This window comes from Phyllobates terribilis, unplaced genomic scaffold (genome assembly GCF_046119375.1).
Source record: "Phyllobates terribilis strain yellow unplaced genomic scaffold, ASM4611937v1 Scaffold_13__5_contigs__length_258822181, whole genome shotgun sequence".
In the NCBI taxonomy this organism is placed as follows: Eukaryota; Metazoa; Chordata; class Amphibia; order Anura; family Dendrobatidae; genus Phyllobates; species Phyllobates terribilis.
In genome coordinates, this window is record NW_027362773.1 from 68,598,063 (window position 1) to 68,616,429 (window position 18,367).

Here is an 18,367-nt window from a genome sequence, read left to right on the forward strand (position 1 = left end):
GGATAGTCATTCACAGTTTGAAAATTGCAATTTTTAAAATATTTTTATCAAATTTCTGATATTTTATAAATTAGCGAAAAACATATTAACCTAAATTTACCATTATTATAAAGTATCGTGTGTCACAAGAAAGTCTCAAAATCAGTGGGATATGATGAAGCGTTCCAGAGTTATTACCACAAAGTGACACTGGTCAGATTTCAAAAAGTTAGTCCGGTCACTAAGGGGTTAAAAAACATGAAAATATATAACTTTAAACACCCCCCCTTTTACCAGTTAAATAAATACAAAAATGAGGAATATTTAGTAACATCATATTCATAAAAGTCCAATCAAAATATAAAATTTAACCTCTACAGTAAACCCCCCCAAAAAAGAAAATATACCAGAACTGCTGCTTTTGGTTTCTGCAATCCAAACATTTAATGTACCCCAAAGTGATATTAATAAAAAAATAACTTTTTTTTTTAACACAAAGGGAAAAGGAAATCAGTCCAAGACAATAATTAATACAATCATTGCATTTTATTCAAAATTATTATTATTATTAAACAGATGGAGTCTCCGATCAGTCTCTCCATGTTAATAAGATACATAATTTATAGTACAAAACCACCCCAAACAGAACATGAGCTTTGTGCAATTGACTTGTGATAATGCAAGTATTTTATCCTACTGTGCAAATAAGAAAAGCATTGTCCAGCACATGCCAAAAGGAACGTACAATGGATCTGGGCATACAGCTGCGGTTCACAGACAGCGATTAATGCCAGTTCAACAAGAGCATATCAAAGCTTTATTATCAGGGAACAGCTTCAAGTGTGTCATGCTCCTGTCCCATAAAGGGATATTGTTATTTCCAGTAGTAATTATCTTCATACCTCAATACTATAGTGTTATCTTCTTCCCTACTAAACATATAGAGATACCTGCCATCAGTGAGTCCTGCACTGTACAGCCAATAGGTATCAGAACAATGAAACTAGTTTATTAGCAAAATCTAAGTGTTATTCTCTTCCTTTTCTCAAACATGTTCTATAGCACCAAATGTAACAGCTCTGTAATGAGTGACGTTTTCTTCATCCAGTCTATCATCCCAGTACAGTAAAACATTAAGCAGTTTTCACTGACAAAGGTTTTGCAGACTGTTCTTCTCATGAAGGTTACGATCTAATAGTATATGTTCTGCTGGGGCCTGTAATGCATATGTATTTACCATCACTGTGTATCCACACAGACTATGGCTCCATGTCTACTTCTGCACGCGACAGTCAACCTTAAGGTTTCCTTATGGGAGAAGTAAGCCATGCAACAACAGCAAGAATTCTGATTGTCGCAATTAATCACCAAGGAGCTCAAGCAATATTGTAGCCTGGCACTATAGATCAGGATAAACCCATTAGGACCAGAAGATCCCCCCAATACCACTGTCAATTTCTGGCAAAATATGGGTGTATTGGTTATTCCAGTATTCATATGTGTATAGGGTGCATGGCGTAGAAGTAGCCATCAAGGGTCAAAAACAGGCAAGAGGGGGCATATTATTTTTCTATGGGGTCCATCCTCAATAGTATATGCCTATGAATAGAAACAAAATATCACCAAATTACTGGTTTGGAAATGAGGAAGGGTTGAGAGTCTTTGTGCAGTATAATACTACTTACGTTTTAGAACATCATTGCCTTAGAACTACAGTAAAAAGTGTGCACCATTGAGGGCAACATCTGAATACATAAGATACTTTTCAATAATGTGGATGGTGAGTGTGTATATATTTTGGGTTAAAGTGATGTATGACAAACACGTAATTCCTGGAACTGGTAAGCTCCCTGACAGGCCAATGGGGTCATTCTGGAAGTAGGCCGGATGCATCAATGGTTCCGAGAACCAAGTTATCAGATCACGTGTATTGTTAGAATAACGGTGCTGCTCTTTAGTGCCAGGCGGCATCACTGGAGTGATGCTAGGTTAATAGTTTATTAATGCTTTATAAAACCTCTGTCTATAATGTGTCACTGTTTTTACTGAACACAAGCAACCAGCGTTCTCCATGTCTTAAGCCAAATCCCACTACACCCAAAATAGTAGATAACACTCAGGCTAAAAACGTGAGGAGGACACAGGCTGCTGATATTCATGCCTAGAAGTCCATCAGAATCTGCCTTCTTCACGTGAGAATTGTAGATGGGAAGGTCTGTCACGGCATGGAAGCTGCTGATGTGTTGTGAGATGCCCAGTCCGGGAAAGTGTTCAGGTCAAACATGGGAACACCCCAAGTGTAAAGTCCAAACCACAATGCCATCATGCTGATTAGGTTTGTACCCAGTCCTGCCTTTATCTGTGGATGAGGAGAAGCGTAGAAAGGGCACAATAAACAAAGGCAAATTAGAAAAAAAAAACTAAAAGCAAAATGCTTCAATTCAGCCACTAGGTGGAGACAAGATGTCAAGTATCTACTCACCATGTCTGGCACTGTCAGATGTCCATAGGAAAATACAATGGCGTTAGGAGGATTGGCAACAGGCAAGAGAAAAGCACAGGAGGCACTTATGGTAGCTGGGATGATAACGAGAAGTGGATTTACTCCTATTCCTTCAGCCTTTCACAAAAAAAAAAAAACAACCTTTGTTAGAAGTTAACACTAAGAAATATTGGCATCTTTTTTAACACTGATTTTATATATTTGACATTTTTTTGTGATTCAACCAGGAGTTTATTGCGGTATGATCTGCACCACAAGTATATAGATACACAGTATAAACATAAACCTGTTCGCTAAGAAGTGACAGTCCAATGGGTGTCCAGAAATGACACCCTTTCCACATAATGATATGTGCACACAACGTCTTTTTCAGGTCCATTGCAAAACCACCTGAAAAAGTACCCAGAAAATGCTCAAAAGAATGGACATAGGTATTTCTATGTTAAAACGTCTTGCTGTTCATATGTTCAGTCTTTTGAGTGTAATTTAATCTCTTCAGATTTGCAAAGACGCCAAGCGGTTAAGAAAGTGAGCGGATCATTCTTTAGGTGTTATCCATTCTGACGACGCTCAATCTATAATATAACCGGGGATGCGTGTCTCTGTCTGAAGCCTTTATAGACTGCGCATGCGCGACGCGCAGTCTGGCTCCAGACAGAAGACAGCATGGAGCCGTTACAGGTAAGAGAAGTGTATGGCGCCGGAGATCACGGTATGCGTAGACATTGAACGCATACCGCGATCTCCGGCGCCATACTTACCTGACCAGGAGGAGCGTTGCCGCGGCGCCTCTCTTCTGGCTGGAGACCGATGCAGAAGTGAGGCGTCGGAATCGGCGCATGCGTATAGCGCTATTCTGCGCCATTTTACTGAAGACACATTTGCAGTGTGTCTTCAGCAAAATTCCACCTGACAGCGCGGTATGGGCACGCACATACTCCGGTGCCACACTCCTCCCCCGGCCTCCGGCAGAACAGGACACAGCAGCGCTGGAGCACAGGGAAGAAAGGTAAGTATAAGTGCTTATTTTTTTGTATGTGTGTGCAGCGTGAAAGGGATTAGGGGTGCCACACATACCAGGATTGTGGGGTGAGGGGGCCACACATACCAGGATTGTGGGGTGAGGGGGCCACACATACCAGTATTGTGGGGTGAGGGGGCCACACATACCAGTATTGTGGGGTGAGGGGGCCACACATACCAGGATTGGGGGTGAGGGGGAAACACATACCAGGATTGGGGGGTGAGGGTACCATGCATACCAGGATTGGGGGGTGAGGTGTGCCATGCATACCAGAATAGGGGTGAGGGGTACCATGCATACCAGGATGAGGGATGGGATGCCATGCATACCAGGATGAGGGATGAAGAGGCCATACATACCAGGATTGGGGGATGAGGGGTGCAATGCATGCCAGAATAGGGATGAGGAGTGCCATGCATATCAGGATGAGGGGTACCATGCATACCAGGATGAGGGATGAGGTTCCATGCATACCAGGATGAGGGGTACCATATACATACCAGGATGGGGATATGGGGTGCCATGCATACCAGGATAGGGATGAGGGGTGCCATGTATACCAGGATAGGGATGAGGGGTGCCATGCATACCAGGATATGATGGTGGGGACAGGATGGAGGCAGCACATACCAGCATGGGAGACCATATACCAATAAAAATGCTCGCCACCCGGGCGTAGAACGGGTTCAATAGCTAGTACTTTATAATAAGAGAAGACAATTGAAAGGCACAATGATGCCTGGAACAAGTTTGTACTTTTGACAGTTTTCCCAGAATTTTCATCTCCGGAAACACTAATGAATTCTTCATTGTTGAATGGAGAATGCAACCAGAAAATACAACAAAAAAAAATGTTGGGAAAACGCAAAAAAAACCCAAAGAAACAGCAATTGAAAAAAAAGATGAACAAGTGCTAAGGAACGACGAAAAAGATGCAGAAAAAGACTTCAGGACAAAAATATGCCAACGTGTCCTGAAGAGTCTTGCTCTTGGAAAACCCTGGAGGTTTTTTCAGTCAGAAATTTTTAGTGAAACCAACATTTCCCATTTTCAGAGAAATAAATAAAGATAAACAAAAGAATAAATAGTAAAGAATTGCATAAACATTAGTAAACTTAAGCAGTATTAAAATGGTGGCGCTGGAAGGTCAGCCTAGTACAACCTGCTGCAAAATAGGACAACCAACCACAGATTGTCTGGGTGTAATTGTTGAGGACAATGAAATATTATTTGCGCCGGACTGCAGGAGGCAGAAACGTCAGGGGGGTGGGGGGTTTGTGTTGCTGTATGGCAATATGTTTACCTGAATGTAGATGGCCTGTGGTAGCTATCCTGCCGTAGCAACCACAGGCCATCTACACTCAGGTAAACCTATTGCCAAACAGCAATACAAACTCCCCTCCCCCTCTGACGTTTCTGCCTCCTACAGACCGTGGCATTATTTTCCCTGTAAACTACCCAGCACTTTTGAGGATCCACCGTATTGCGTACCTGACGGACATTGCCATCTCTTAAAACAGATGCCTCCCCCCTTCCAGGTAATTTGACTGCTCGCTATCATTTCTGACCCGGTCATTTATTGTTCTACTCGTGCACTTATTGTTCTGGACTTGCAACTTTCTCTCCAGGCTCCTACCATTCCTTCTCCCTCCCCAGTGGATTACTAGGTCCCGTCTCTCCTAAACCAGACAACATCCGGGACCTCGTCCACCTTACCAGGACACGCAATATACCTACCTCCACTCTACAGTCACCACCCACTGCCTACTCCATCGTGTGGCTTCAATTATGCTTATCAATCGTCCTTTTAAAATTCCCCCTCCCTTATCCTTTATTGTTATTATCCCATTAATAAAATTGTGCTACTCTTTTTAATCTCACTTGGTCAACACCTCTTTTATTTAACCTCTATATCTAACTATTCATTTTAGCCTTATCAATCCAGAGCAAATAATATTTCATTGTCCTCTACATTAGTAAACTTACTTGTGGGTAGTAACCAAAAAAGTTATATAAAAAAAAAAAGACAACCTGTAATCCATTCTCCCCACCTTGCCTTAATGGGAATCAGTCACCAGGCTTTTGCTACCTCATCTAAGAGCAGCATGATGCATGGGCAGAGACCCAGATTCCAGCCATGTATCACTTAGTTTACTGGGTGCAGCAATTTTGATAAAATCTGTTTTGACTGCTGCAGAAGTAACAATGCCCTGAATGCTGATCTGTGTATAACCAGCCCACACCACTGATTAGCGGCTTTCTGTGCACTCTGTATATTGATTTAAAGCTGCAAAGCAGTGGCGGGGGCAGAGTTACATAGAGCAGGTGAAGTACAAGACATGCAAAGCCTAGTCCTGTAGCGATAATCTATGATTGATATAACACTGATTTTATGGAAACAGCCACACACAGCCTAGTAAGTGACACATTGCTGAAATGAGGCTCAGTCCCTTCACCATGCTTCTCTCACATTATATAGAAAAATCTGCTGACAAATTACACTTCAGGTGGATAGTGTACCAGAGACTTGGTATGTATAACACTATATAATTAGGTTAGATATAATACAGCAATGGAATATTTAAGAAAACTTCTTAACAAATGTATGAACAACAGTGAGGAAGACCAGGGGGTTAGCACTTAAGGCAGGTGAATGTACTCAAATTATCAGATATAGTGAAATAATATTATGAAAAGGGATATAAACCCTATAGAGGCATCAAACATCATTCCATCACGAATCCGAATGAAAAATGGAATGCCAGAGTACCCAGCCACCCCCCCCTACCTGAAAAAGTTTTGTCGTGTGGACATAGCCTTAAGGCTAAGTGCCAACGATGCAGAAATGCTGAGGAGCGTTTCTGCATCTCCCTGGCAGAAAAAACACATGCGGATTTTACATTTACAGTTTTTTCTGCTATGTAGAAGCGTTTGTGAAGCGTTTTGAACATGCGATTTTGCATGCGGGTTGTCAAGCGCTTTTCCTAGCGATTTTAGCATCATTTGGAAAAGTGCTTGACAATTTGGTCACACTATATAAATCCATGCAACCGGCATGGATTTGTTGTGTGACCAAGTTACGATGCTGCAAATGCAGCATCAATAGTAAAAAAAAAAAAAAAGAATAAAAATGTTGAAAAAAAAAAACATTATACTCACCTTCCGATGGCCCCCGGTCTCCTTCTCTGGTGCATCCACTGTCTTCGGCGGCTCAAAGTGCTCTAAAAAGGATCTTCCATGACGTCATTTAGTCATTTGACAGGTCACGCGACCGCTGACGTCGGCGGTCGCGTGACCTGTCACATGACTAAATGACGTCATGGAAGGTCCTTTTACACCACCGCGAGCAGCCGTAGAGCCAGCAGCGCCGTCGGGAGCAGACAGGGGGCCATCAGAAGGTAAGTATATGTTTTTTTTTTAATTATTTTAATTATTTTTTAACTACAGGTAGTATGGTACCCGGGTCTGGAGGAGAGTCTCCTCTTCTCCAAACCCGGGTACCATCCGCGCATTGAATTGCATAACATCCGCATGCATATTTGTATGCATGCGGATGTTATGCGGTTCAATGAAAGTCAATGGCGGCGATTTTGCCGCGATTCCGCAAAATTAATGGTAGTGCTGCGGATTTTTATGCAATGATAATCCGCAGCGGAAATTTCCGCAGCATGTGCGCAGCACATGCGGATTATCATTGGGAAACATGGCTGACAAATTAACATGCATTTTTTATGCGGAAATGCAGCCGCAGAAACGCATTAAATCCGGATCGTGGGCAAGCAGCCTAAGAGAAGCGTTACTGGGGTATGTATTTGGTCTTGTATTATGTCATTGACCAATAAATTGTATTTTAATATGTTTGAATGTGCACATATATTTTCTACCAAAGCTCTAAAAAGAACAATTTAAACATTTTTAAAGTAATGAGCACCGAGAACAAATGAACACAGAGAACAAGACTGCCCAACTTAGTTGAATATGACACGAGGAGGGTATCTAGCAGCTGGACATGACATAATGAGAGTTACTTTTGACAGCAAGTTTGTCAATTCTTAGGTTTCTTTTCCAGAACTCTTCATGGCTGATTTATGACCACATCAAAGTTGTGTTAAACTTTCATATAGTCATATATCAGCTCAAGAGAAGATAGAAGACCACTTATAAACTCTGCTGTCAGAACAAGCTCGCTGACAGATTCATAGTTAACCAATTCAGCAGCCAGTTATGTGCAGGGGATCATAGAGGCTTCAGATGTCAAATGGCTAACAAATCTAATGAAAACAAATTGCAAAGATGTCCATATGCATATACCTGAGGAAGATAGCTTCCGCTATCGAAACGCGTCGTGGCGTTAGAGAGCGTACTAAACAATAAAAGGTTTGTGTATTATAACCTAATCCCCTGTCTAGTTGTTCTAGCGCTTCACTTACACCGCACAATTCCGTCTTTCTTCATATGTATTAAAGAGCGAGCCTCTTCTGGCATGTCTGTAATAATAAATGCTCATATTCTCCATAACAACTCCAGAACAGCTTTTCTCAAAACTCTGCAGTCTGATGATCCCCTGTTGTTCTACTTTGAAATGGATGCATGCAAACTGACAATTGGGAGTTACCATTCTACGTGTTAAATTAGTTTATCCCGAAATCAGCCCAACAGTGCCAGAACATATTCGATAATATCTATAATATAACCGGCCAAGCATCCCTCTGTCTGAAGCCTCTATAGACTGTGCATGCGCGACGCAAAGTCTGGCTCCAGACAAAAGAAAGCTTGGAGCCGTTACAGGTAAGAGGAGTGTATGGTGCTGGAGATCGCGGTATGCGTAGACACTGAACGCATACCGCGATCTCTGGCGCCATACCTACATACTTACCTGACCGAGAGGAGCGTTGCCGTGGCACCTCTCTTCTGGCCGGAGACCGGGGGTGGAGTGAAAACGTCAGAATCGGTGCATGCGCACAGCGCTATCCGGCACCATTTTACTGAAGACAGATTTACAGTGTAAAGACACATTAACAGTGTGTCCTCTTCTGCCGCACTCCTCCCCCGGCAGAAGAGGACACAGCAGCGCTGGAGCACAGGGAAGAAAGGTGAGTATAAGTGTTTATTTTTTTTTTTTTTATGTGCAGAGGATACCATGCATACCAGGATTGGGGGATGAGGGGTACCATGCATACCAGGATTGGGGGGATGAGGGGTACCATGCATACCAGGATTGGGGGATGAGGGGTACCATGCATACCAGGATTGGGGGACGAGGGGTACCATGCATACCTGGATTGGGGGATGAAGGGTACCATGCATACCTGGATTGGGGGATGAAGGGTACCATGCATACCAGGATTGGGGGGTGAGGGGTACCATGCATACCAGGATTGGGGGGTGAGGGGTACCATGCATACCAGGATTGGGGGGTGAGGGGTACCATGCATACCAGGATTGGGGGGTGAGGGGTACCATGCATACCAGGATTGGGGGATGAGAGGTACCATGCATACCAGGATTGGGGGACAAGGGGTACCATGCATACCAGGATAGGGATCTGGGGGGGCCATGCATACGGGGATTGGGGGATGAGGGGTACCATGCATACCAGGATTGGGGGATGAGGGGTACCATGCATACCAGGATTGGGATGAGGGGGGCCATGCATACCAGGATGAGGGATGAGGGAGCCATACATACCAGGATGAGTGGCGCCATGCATGCCAGGATTGGGGATAAGGGGTGCCATGCATGCCAGGATTGGGGATAAGGGGTGCCATGCATGCCAGGATTGAGGGTAAGGGGTGTCATGCGTACCAGGATTGGGGGTGAGGGGTGCCATGCGTACCAGGATAGGGATGAGGCGTGCCATGCATACCAGGATAGGGATGAGGGCAGCACATAATAGGATGGGGGAGCAGGATTGGGGAGCACAAATACCAGGATGGGGGCAGCACAATGGGGGCAGCACAAATACCAGGATGGGGGCAGCACAAATACCAGGATGGGAGACCATATATCAATAAAAATGCTCGCCACTCGGGAATAGAAAGGGCTCAATAGCTAGTAAGGTTATAACAACGGAATCACTCATTCCAGAGTCCTAAGAAAAAGCAGCTCCAGAATTGTTACTGTATGGAGAATACAAACATTTGCTAAAAACACATATCTGGGGCACTGGTCCTCTTTAAAAGGGAATGTGATGACACAGCTTCTAATCTTAATTACCCAGACGTCTAGATTTGTTAAGCCAGGAGAAATACACTATTGTGTTTGTGTTGACTTTTGAATGTATTTCTTTGGCTGGTCAAGAAGGACAGTGACTCAGGGGAACAATGATGTTTGTTACTATGCTAATTGCATATTGTACTAAGCCAGCTAGTTGTTGATTTACAAGAGCATGGGGGTACAAACTATGTAAATTGAATAATGTTCAAACAATGAGACCTGAGCCCTGCTCCTTTCACCTGACCTGTGACTGATGACCTTAGCTACATATGTACAGGTGCATCTCACTAAATTAGAATACCATCAACAAGTTAATTTATTTCAGTTCTTCAATACAAAAAGTGAAAATCATAACTTATACAGAGTCATTACAAACAGAGTGATCTATTTCCAGTGTTTATTTCTGTTAATGTTGATGATTATGGCTTACAGCCAATGAAAACACAACAGTCATTATCTCAGTAAATTAAAATTAACAAAAAACACCTGCAAAGGCTTCCAAAGCGTTTTAAAAAAGTCCCTTAGTCTGTTTCAGTAGGCTCCACGATCATGGGGAAGACTGCTGACTTGACAGATGTCCAGAAGGCAGTCGGTAACACACTCCATAAGGTCCCAGAGTTCTAATTTTCATTTGGAAATCAAGGTCCCAGAGTTTGAAGGAAGAGTGGAGAGGCACACAATCCAAGCTGCTTGAGGTCTAGTGTGAAGTTTTAACAATCAGTGATAGTTTGGGGAGCCATGTCATCTGCTGGTGTAGGTCCACTGTGTTTTATCATGACCAAAGTCAGCGCAGCCGTCTACCAGGAAATTTTAGAGCACTTCAAGCTTCCCTCTGACGACAAGCTTTTTGGAGATGGAAATCTCATTCTCCAACAGGACTTGGCACCTGTCCACACAGGCAAAAGTACCAATTCCTGGTTTAAAAACAACAGTATCACTGCTTGATAGGCCAGCAAACTCGCCTGACCTCAACCCCATAGAGAACCTATGGGATATTGTCAAGAGGAAGATGAGAGACATCAGACCCAACAATGTAGACGAGCTGAAGGCTGCTATCAAAGCAACCTGGGCTTCCATAACACCTCAAGCAGTGCCACAGGCTGATCACCTGCATGCCACGCCACATTGATGCAGTAATTGATGCAAAAGGAGCCCCGACCAAGTATTGAGTGCATTTACTGAACATACATTTCAGTAGGCCAACATTTCAGATTTTAAAAACATTTTTCACGCTGTTGTTATAGAGTATTCTAATTTACTGAGATAATGACTTTTGTGTTTTCATTGGATGTAAGCCATAATCATCAACATTAACAGAAATAAACACTTGAAATAGATCACTCTGTTTGTAATGACTCTATATAATACAACCCCTGGCAAAAATTATGGAATCACCAGGCTCGGAGGATGTTCATTCAGTTGCTTAATGTTGTTGAAAAAAAGCAGATCACAGATATGGCACAAAACTAAAGTCATTTCAAATGGCAACTTTAGGGCTTTAAGAAACACTAAAAGAAATCAAGTTTAAAAATGTGGTACTCAGTAAGGATAATTTTTTTCAGATCAAGCAGAGGGAAAAAAATTATGGAATCACTCAATTCTGAGGAAAAAAATATGAAATCACCCTGTAAATTTTCATTTCCAAAACTAACCCCTGCATCAAATTAGATCCGCTCATTAGTTTGCATCTAAAAAGGAGTGATCACATCTTGGAGAGCTGTTGCACCAAGTGGACTGACATGAATCATGGCTCCAACACGAGAGATGTCAATTGAAACAAAGGAGAGGATTATCGAACTCTTAAAAGAAGGTAAATCATCACGCAATGTTGCAAAAGATGTTGGTTGTTCAGTCAGCTGTGTCTAAAATCTGGACCAAATACAAACAACATGGGAAGGTTGTTAAAGGCAAACATACTGGTAGACCAAGGAAGACATCAAAGCGTCAAAACCGGAAACTTAAAGCAATATGTCTCCAAAACAGGAAATGCACAACAAAACAAATGAGGAACGAATGGGAAGAAACTGGAGTCAATGGGTGTGACCAAACTGTAAGAAACCGCCTAAAGGAAATGGGATTTACATACAGAAAAGCTAAATATAAGCCATCATTAACACCTAAATAGAAAAAAACAAGGTTACAATGGGCTAAGGAAAAGCAATCGTGGACTGTGGATGACTAGATGAAAGTCATATTGAGTGATGAATCACAAATCTGCATTGGACAAGGTGAGGATGCTGGAACTTTTGTTTGGTGCCGTTCCAATGAGATTTATAAAGATGACTGTATGAAGAGAACATGCAAATTCCCACAGTCATTGATGATATGGGGCTGCATGTCAGGTAAAGACACTGGGGAGATGGCCGTCATTACATCTTCAATAAATGTCCGAGTTTACATTGATATTTTGGACAGTTTTCTTATCCCATCAATTGAAAGGATGTTTGGGAATGATGACATCATTTTTCAAGATGATAATGCATCCTGCCATAGAGAAAAAACTGTGAAAACATTCCTTGAATGAAGACACATAATAAGGTCAATGTCATGGCCCGCAAATAGTCCGAATCTCAATCCAATTGAAAATCTTTGGTGGAAGTTGAAGAAAATGGTCCATGACAAGGCTCCAACCTGCAAAGCTGATCTGGCAACAGCAATCAGAGAAAGTTGGAGCCAGATTGATGAAGAGTACTGTTTGTCACTCATTAAGTCCATGCCTCAGAGACTGCAAGCTGTTCTTAAAGCCAGAGGTGGTGCAACAAAATACTAGTGATGTATTGGAGTGTTCTTTTGTTTGTTTGTTTTTCATGATTCCATAATTTTTTCCTCAGAATTGAGTGATTCCATAATTTTTTCCCTCTGCTTGGTCTGAAAACAATTACCCTTACTGAACACCACATTTTTAATCTTGATTTCTTTTAGTGTTTCTTAAAGCCCTAAAGTTGCCATTTGAAATTACTTTAGTTTTGTGCCATGTCTGTGATCTGCTTTTTTTCAACAACATTAAACAACTGAATGAACATCCTCCGAGCCAGGTGACTCCATAATTTTTGCCAGGGGTTGTACAGTATATGAGTTTCACTTTTTGTATTGAAGAACTGAAATAAATTAACTTTTTGATGATATTCTAATTTTGTGAGATGCACCTGTAAATATAAAAAGGGTTTTCTATCCTGCTGCAAGGGGAAGCAAGGAGAATCAGAAAGACACTTCAAGACAGCAGATGGGTAGCATGGCTTCACCCAGAGAGACACAGATTTGGATTCTACAGGATTCCAGCCTAAGGGTACACGGCCCTGTTAGAAAGGATACAGATCTGCTCCACTGACCATCAGAGAACCCATGGATACATTTAGGGAAACCAGGTTGGGACAATGAGGTCACCTGGTCCCAAGGATATGTTGTTTGGGGTTGCCAGGTGGGACCCTCCGGTCGCCTAGAACCCATGGAGACATTTGGAGAAGCCAGATTGGGACCAGCCGGTCATGTGGCCCCATGGAAACTCTTGGGAGAGGCCAGGGAGAGACCCTCGGGTATATGGCCTTGTACCTGGATGGACTGTCAGCTTCCTAAGTGTGCTATCTCCTCTCTGTGGGGGCCCGCCAAAAGCGAGAGGGGCAACTGGTTGAGGTAGTTGGCACTGGAAGTCCCAAAGTTGCAGATGTTCTATTCCCAGCGGGCCAGCGGAAGGGTGAGGACTGTGTAATGTTGTACCATCGTGGGTATTTCTATATGTTTATTGTTAGTTTGGTGGTTCAATAAAGTATTGCCACACTGATTTACCCTCAACCTGTGTAGTCTGAGTAGTATTATGCCCACGGAAAACCCTGGGTCTTCACAGGGAACTTGTCAAGTCTGATAAGCTATTAACCTTCATATAGAGTGTTAATCTGTAAGTTAATAGCGTTCTGGAGATGCCTGGCTGCAGTACTGAAAGTGCGGCATCCAGGGTAAGAAAGGGAACCTCTCGGGTCCGATAACATTATTAGGCTTAGTGCCCACGATGCAGAAATGAAGCAGAAATTTTCCTGAGCATTTCTGCATCTCCTTGGCAGAAAAACGCATGCGGTTTTTCCATGCTTTTTTGACGCGTTTTTCCCTGCGTATTTGCCATGCACTTTTCCACTGCACTGTATAGGCAAATACGCATGCAGAAACACACAAGAATTGGTCATGTCCGTATTTTTTCTGCAAGTAAAATCTGCGCAGAAAAAATCCTGACTATGTGCATAGAACTTGCAGAATGTCATAGGAAGTCATGAGATAAGGTATGCAATGCGTTTCTGGAGCGTTTACGCGCTGCAAAAACGCACCAAAAAACGCATCGTGGGCACACAGCCTTAACCTGCAGATAACCCTGTATGAAGGTGCCTGCCCGCTGTACTGAAAGTGTAAATACCCTGGAGAAAAATAAACTTTATTCCTCCTGAGAGCCACCCGGCTTTCACTTATAGTCAACACTCACAGCACTAAGTGCGGCAGCTTTAAGTATGCCAAGGCATTGACGGATAGCCAGCTCAGCAGTGCATCGGCTGTCAGTCATCGATGGAGCATGCTTACAGCCGCCACTTTAAGTGCTGTCAGTTGTGACTGTAATTACTCCAGGCACACCTGCATGACTGAAAGCTGGCGGCTCCCAAGAGGAATAAAGGTCATTTTCTCCAGGGTGCAAAAGTACAGTGGGCTGGTACTTTCATAATGCCATTAACCGATCAACCCTATATCTGCATATTAATAGCATTATCAGACATAACAGGTTCCCTTTAAGCTACCCTGAAGTGATACCAGAGGAAAAATGATGCATTACACTGTTCCTGTTTAAATCAAAGTGAAATGCTTGGATGTGACTACTGTCAATTCTGGGTACAAAGTAAGGGTCCTAAATGGCAGACCCTCCATTACCCAAAACAGTCTACTCTGAACCAGCTATTCTCTTTAAAGGATATCTGTCAGTAGGATCAACCCTCGTAAGCCATTTATATGGGCATGCAGGTCATAGAAATTTGAAGAAATCCGCTGTCTTACTGCAGAAAAATACATGTTTTTCTTATATGTGAATGAGCTATTAAGATCTATGGGCCGGACATAAATCTCCCTGAGAATCTACCTCCAAAGCTTATTTTACATGAAGGGGGATTTACCAGTGTGATGTGTAATGATTGACACTTCGCTCTCATAATCACACTCAGCTCTGCAGCGAGATCAGAATTAGAACCAGCACAGTACAGCAGAAATGAACTTTGTGTCATTACAAATACATCCGCAGTTGTCTTCTCACAGAGCACTGCACTGACCCCCCACACACACAGACACACTGGCTGCCTGTGATATGGAAGCTGTCAGAACTATGACAGGACTCTGTAGCTGCTGCAAATATATTTGTAATGAAACAAAGTTCACTTCTGCTGTACTGTGTCTTTTCCCTGCAAAGCGGAGTGTGATTATGAGCAGGGCTGTGGAGTCCGAGTCATGGAGTCGGAGTCTGTGTCCATTGTGGTGGAGTCGGAACCGGAGTCGGTATAAAATGGACCGACTCCAACTCCTAAAATATATAATAAATTGGGTACAGTAGTTCAATGCAGTTTGTGAGGAAGATTTTTTCATAAGAATTTGAGAAAGTTAAGAAATGTCCTATAAATGTCTGTCCTATTCCTGATCCAGGGTCTAGACTTTTAGCTGAGATGAATCTGTGCTACAGTAAATTTATCACTTAAGTATGATCCATGTATGAGGGAGTCAGAGGTTTGGCTTACCGACTCCACAGCCTTGATTATGAGAGCAGGCCATCAGTCATTACATGTCTCACACTAGTAATGCCCCCTTTCATTTAAAATATACTATGGAGGCAGATTCTCAGGGAGATCTATGTCTGGTCTATATATCTTAACCCGTTTCTGACATGAGATGTATCCCTACCTGTGGCCTGGTACTTATTGACTAGGGAAGTATGAATACGTCTGGGCGATTTTGGGAGCACAGAAGCTGTGCACGCGCGGTCACCGCCGAGTGTCAGCTAATTCTAACAGCTGACACCATGCACTCAGTGTCAGGAGCGGTGACCGCACCGTTTCAGGCACTGTAACCCCTAAATACTGTCATCGCAGCATTTAGCATGCATGCAGAGGGAAGAAAGCCCCTCTGACTTTGGATTGGAGATGCAGATTGTTGCCATGACGACATCCGGGTCACCAGAGCTAGGAAAGTTGCCAGATCATGCGCAGTGCATGATCTGGGAACTTTGTGTGTCAGTGCAGAACTGACAGATTGCATAGTATAGGAATTCTCCTGCATCCCTAGACTATACAAGGGATCAGCCTGCAATTAGTGAAAGCTCCATAGTGGGACAAAGTGTAAAAGTAAAAAAAAAAAAAAAATTGTAAATATATATGTAGCACCCCGAGGGCTCGGCTGCTACAGGGGTATTGCACCTCAGACCAGAGGTGTGGTATTCCACTCCCGGGTAAGGATGGAGTGTGGACCAGGACTCAGTAGCTGCATACACCACACACACCCCATTTCCAAGGGACAGCTCAACGGTGCTCCCACTAGACAGAAGTGCAGGCACGACAGCATCTGTTCCTGGCTGGAGTGGGGAGGGGGAGGAAAACCCAGTGGTGTAGGAGCAGATAGGGGTGGGTCTCTGGGCATAGGTAGAAGCCCATTGGTTGCTAGTCACCTGGGCTCGGGTGTTAGAAGGAGGTATATAAGGTGGGCACCATCTTAGATCAGTGTTCAGTGCAGTGCAGAGAAGAAGCTAAGAGTGAGAGGATAAGACAGGAAGCAGAGCCCCTGCATGGGCTCTGCTCTGCAGGCAGGCCTTGTCAGGAGGCTGGAGCCTGAGAGAGAGAGAAAGGAGAATGAACAGAAAGGACAGTAAGAAAGGAAGCAAGGAACAGGAACACAGAGAAAGGCCCAGAGACACGAGGACAGAAGGAACCCCATATGCCCTGGAGATACAGGGTGAAGGGTTGGCAGAGCAGGGTACCAGAACCCAAATTGGTGGAGGCGACTAATCCTCAGCCAAAACCGGAGGTTGTGACCACATCTTGGTGCGACCCCTCACTACATCCACCAGGAAAGCATACCACATAGGGTCAGGGAAACCGGAGAGAGGTTTCGCCAACAGAAGGCCCGAGGAAGCTGGACAAAGGTGGGTCACTGGTGGGGACGGCCAGAGAAAGGAAAGGAAGGGAGTCCTGTGCCACGCTCTGGAATTGCCTGGGAGTTGGTCGAGCCCCTTGCCTGGTGGACGCAGCACGGCTTGGGCAGTCACCGCCGGTACCGAGGTGACTAGGACCAGTAAAGAACTGTGAGTAAAGCATTGGAAACTGCAACCACACGTCTCTGTGTTTCATCGCCGCACCAGCACCATTAGTACTGGGACGCTCACACCATTACCACCATCATCCACATTAGCTGCCCTGAGGCAATACTACTCCCGTGGGGAGTTATCCCATACAACACCAGCCTCAGCGGTCTGCAGCGCAGCGGCGGTCCCCACTGACCGCAATCCACGGGTGGCGTAGTCGGACACTTATTATAACACCAATAGACTGCCACTGGTTTGACCACCCTGGGCACGGACCGGGTCACCGCCACACGGAGACTACAACCCCCAGCATCCCACCAGCGATCCGGCTCCGGGTATCCCCCTGCACAGCACAGGCCCAGGGGGCGCGTCAACTTTGGCGTAGTCGGCAGGATCGAGACCAACCCGCCACAAAAGGGTATTGCGTGCCTGAAGAAAATCGTACATGTACCTTGAAAAGAAGTCTCCAGCCATTTCCCGAAGTTTCCCGCCGTCCGGAGCCGATTCCTGCCATCAGACGCCATCTTGGACCGTTTCCCGCCATCGGACGCCATCTTGGGTCGTTTCCCGCCGTCTTCCCGCCATCCGCAGTCGTTTTCCCGCCATCGGGCGCCATCTTCGGGACGCCGCGCGGGAAGAAGAGGGGCGTGGACGCCGAAAGCACGCGAGATCCGAAGCTCAGCCCCGCGCACTGACGCTGCGTAAGGTCCTGGAAGGGAGAGGGAGCGACGCTGACGTCACAGGAGCACGACGCAAGGTCCTCAACCCCTACGATCGACTGCGGAGCCGCGGCCTATGGAGGAAGATCAACGCAAGGTAGGCCACGGTCCACCAGGGGGGAGGAGGACACCAGGAATGGAGAGCAAGATGGCGCATCGGCAGCAGACTAAGCTGCCCAGCATCGGCAGTGCCCTAGCCGTCGCGGGCCCCGACCAGCGCCAGGAGAAGACGCGTGATGCAGGAGCGGTCGCGGGAGCAGGTAAGAGGAGTCTCCCTGTCCCGGACGCTGCCAGCGTCAGCCTGCTCCCGGGCCCCCTGGTGGAGCCGCCGATCCCGGGCGCTGCAAACACCGACCTGCTCCAGACCCCGCAACAAGCCCTGCTGCCGAGCCCTCCAGCCCTGGTCACTGCCGCCACCAGCCCGCGCCCAGGCCCAAAGTCGCACCCTCTGACCCCGGGCATCATCAACAGCGACCTTCTCCAGGCCCGGTCGCAAGGCCTGCTACACAAGGGCGCAAAGGGACTGTATGCCCTCCATGTCCACCGTCTAACAGAGGAATAACTGCGGTACCGCCCAGACATGGACTACCCTGAGGGTCCGGACGGATCTGAAGAGT

At 45.0% G+C, this 18,367-nt stretch overlaps 1 protein-coding gene across 1 annotated transcript in view; it reads right to left on the reverse strand.

Annotated features, from left to right (window-relative positions):
• Positions 1 to 506: 506 nt before the first annotated feature.
• Positions 507 to 18,367, reverse strand: part of LOC141173725 (solute carrier family 13 member 1-like) — an 86,417-nt gene continuing 68,556 nt past the window's right edge. Inside the window, exons 15-16 of the mRNA XM_073658109.1 lie at positions 2,462 to 2,599; positions 507 to 2,338 (exon numbers count right to left, since the gene is read on the reverse strand). Of these exons, the coding sequence (XP_073514210.1) occupies positions 2,198 to 2,338; positions 2,462 to 2,599 (279 nt within the window). The 3' untranslated portion in view covers positions 507 to 2,197. The remainder of the gene's footprint in view (positions 2,339 to 2,461; positions 2,600 to 18,367) is intronic.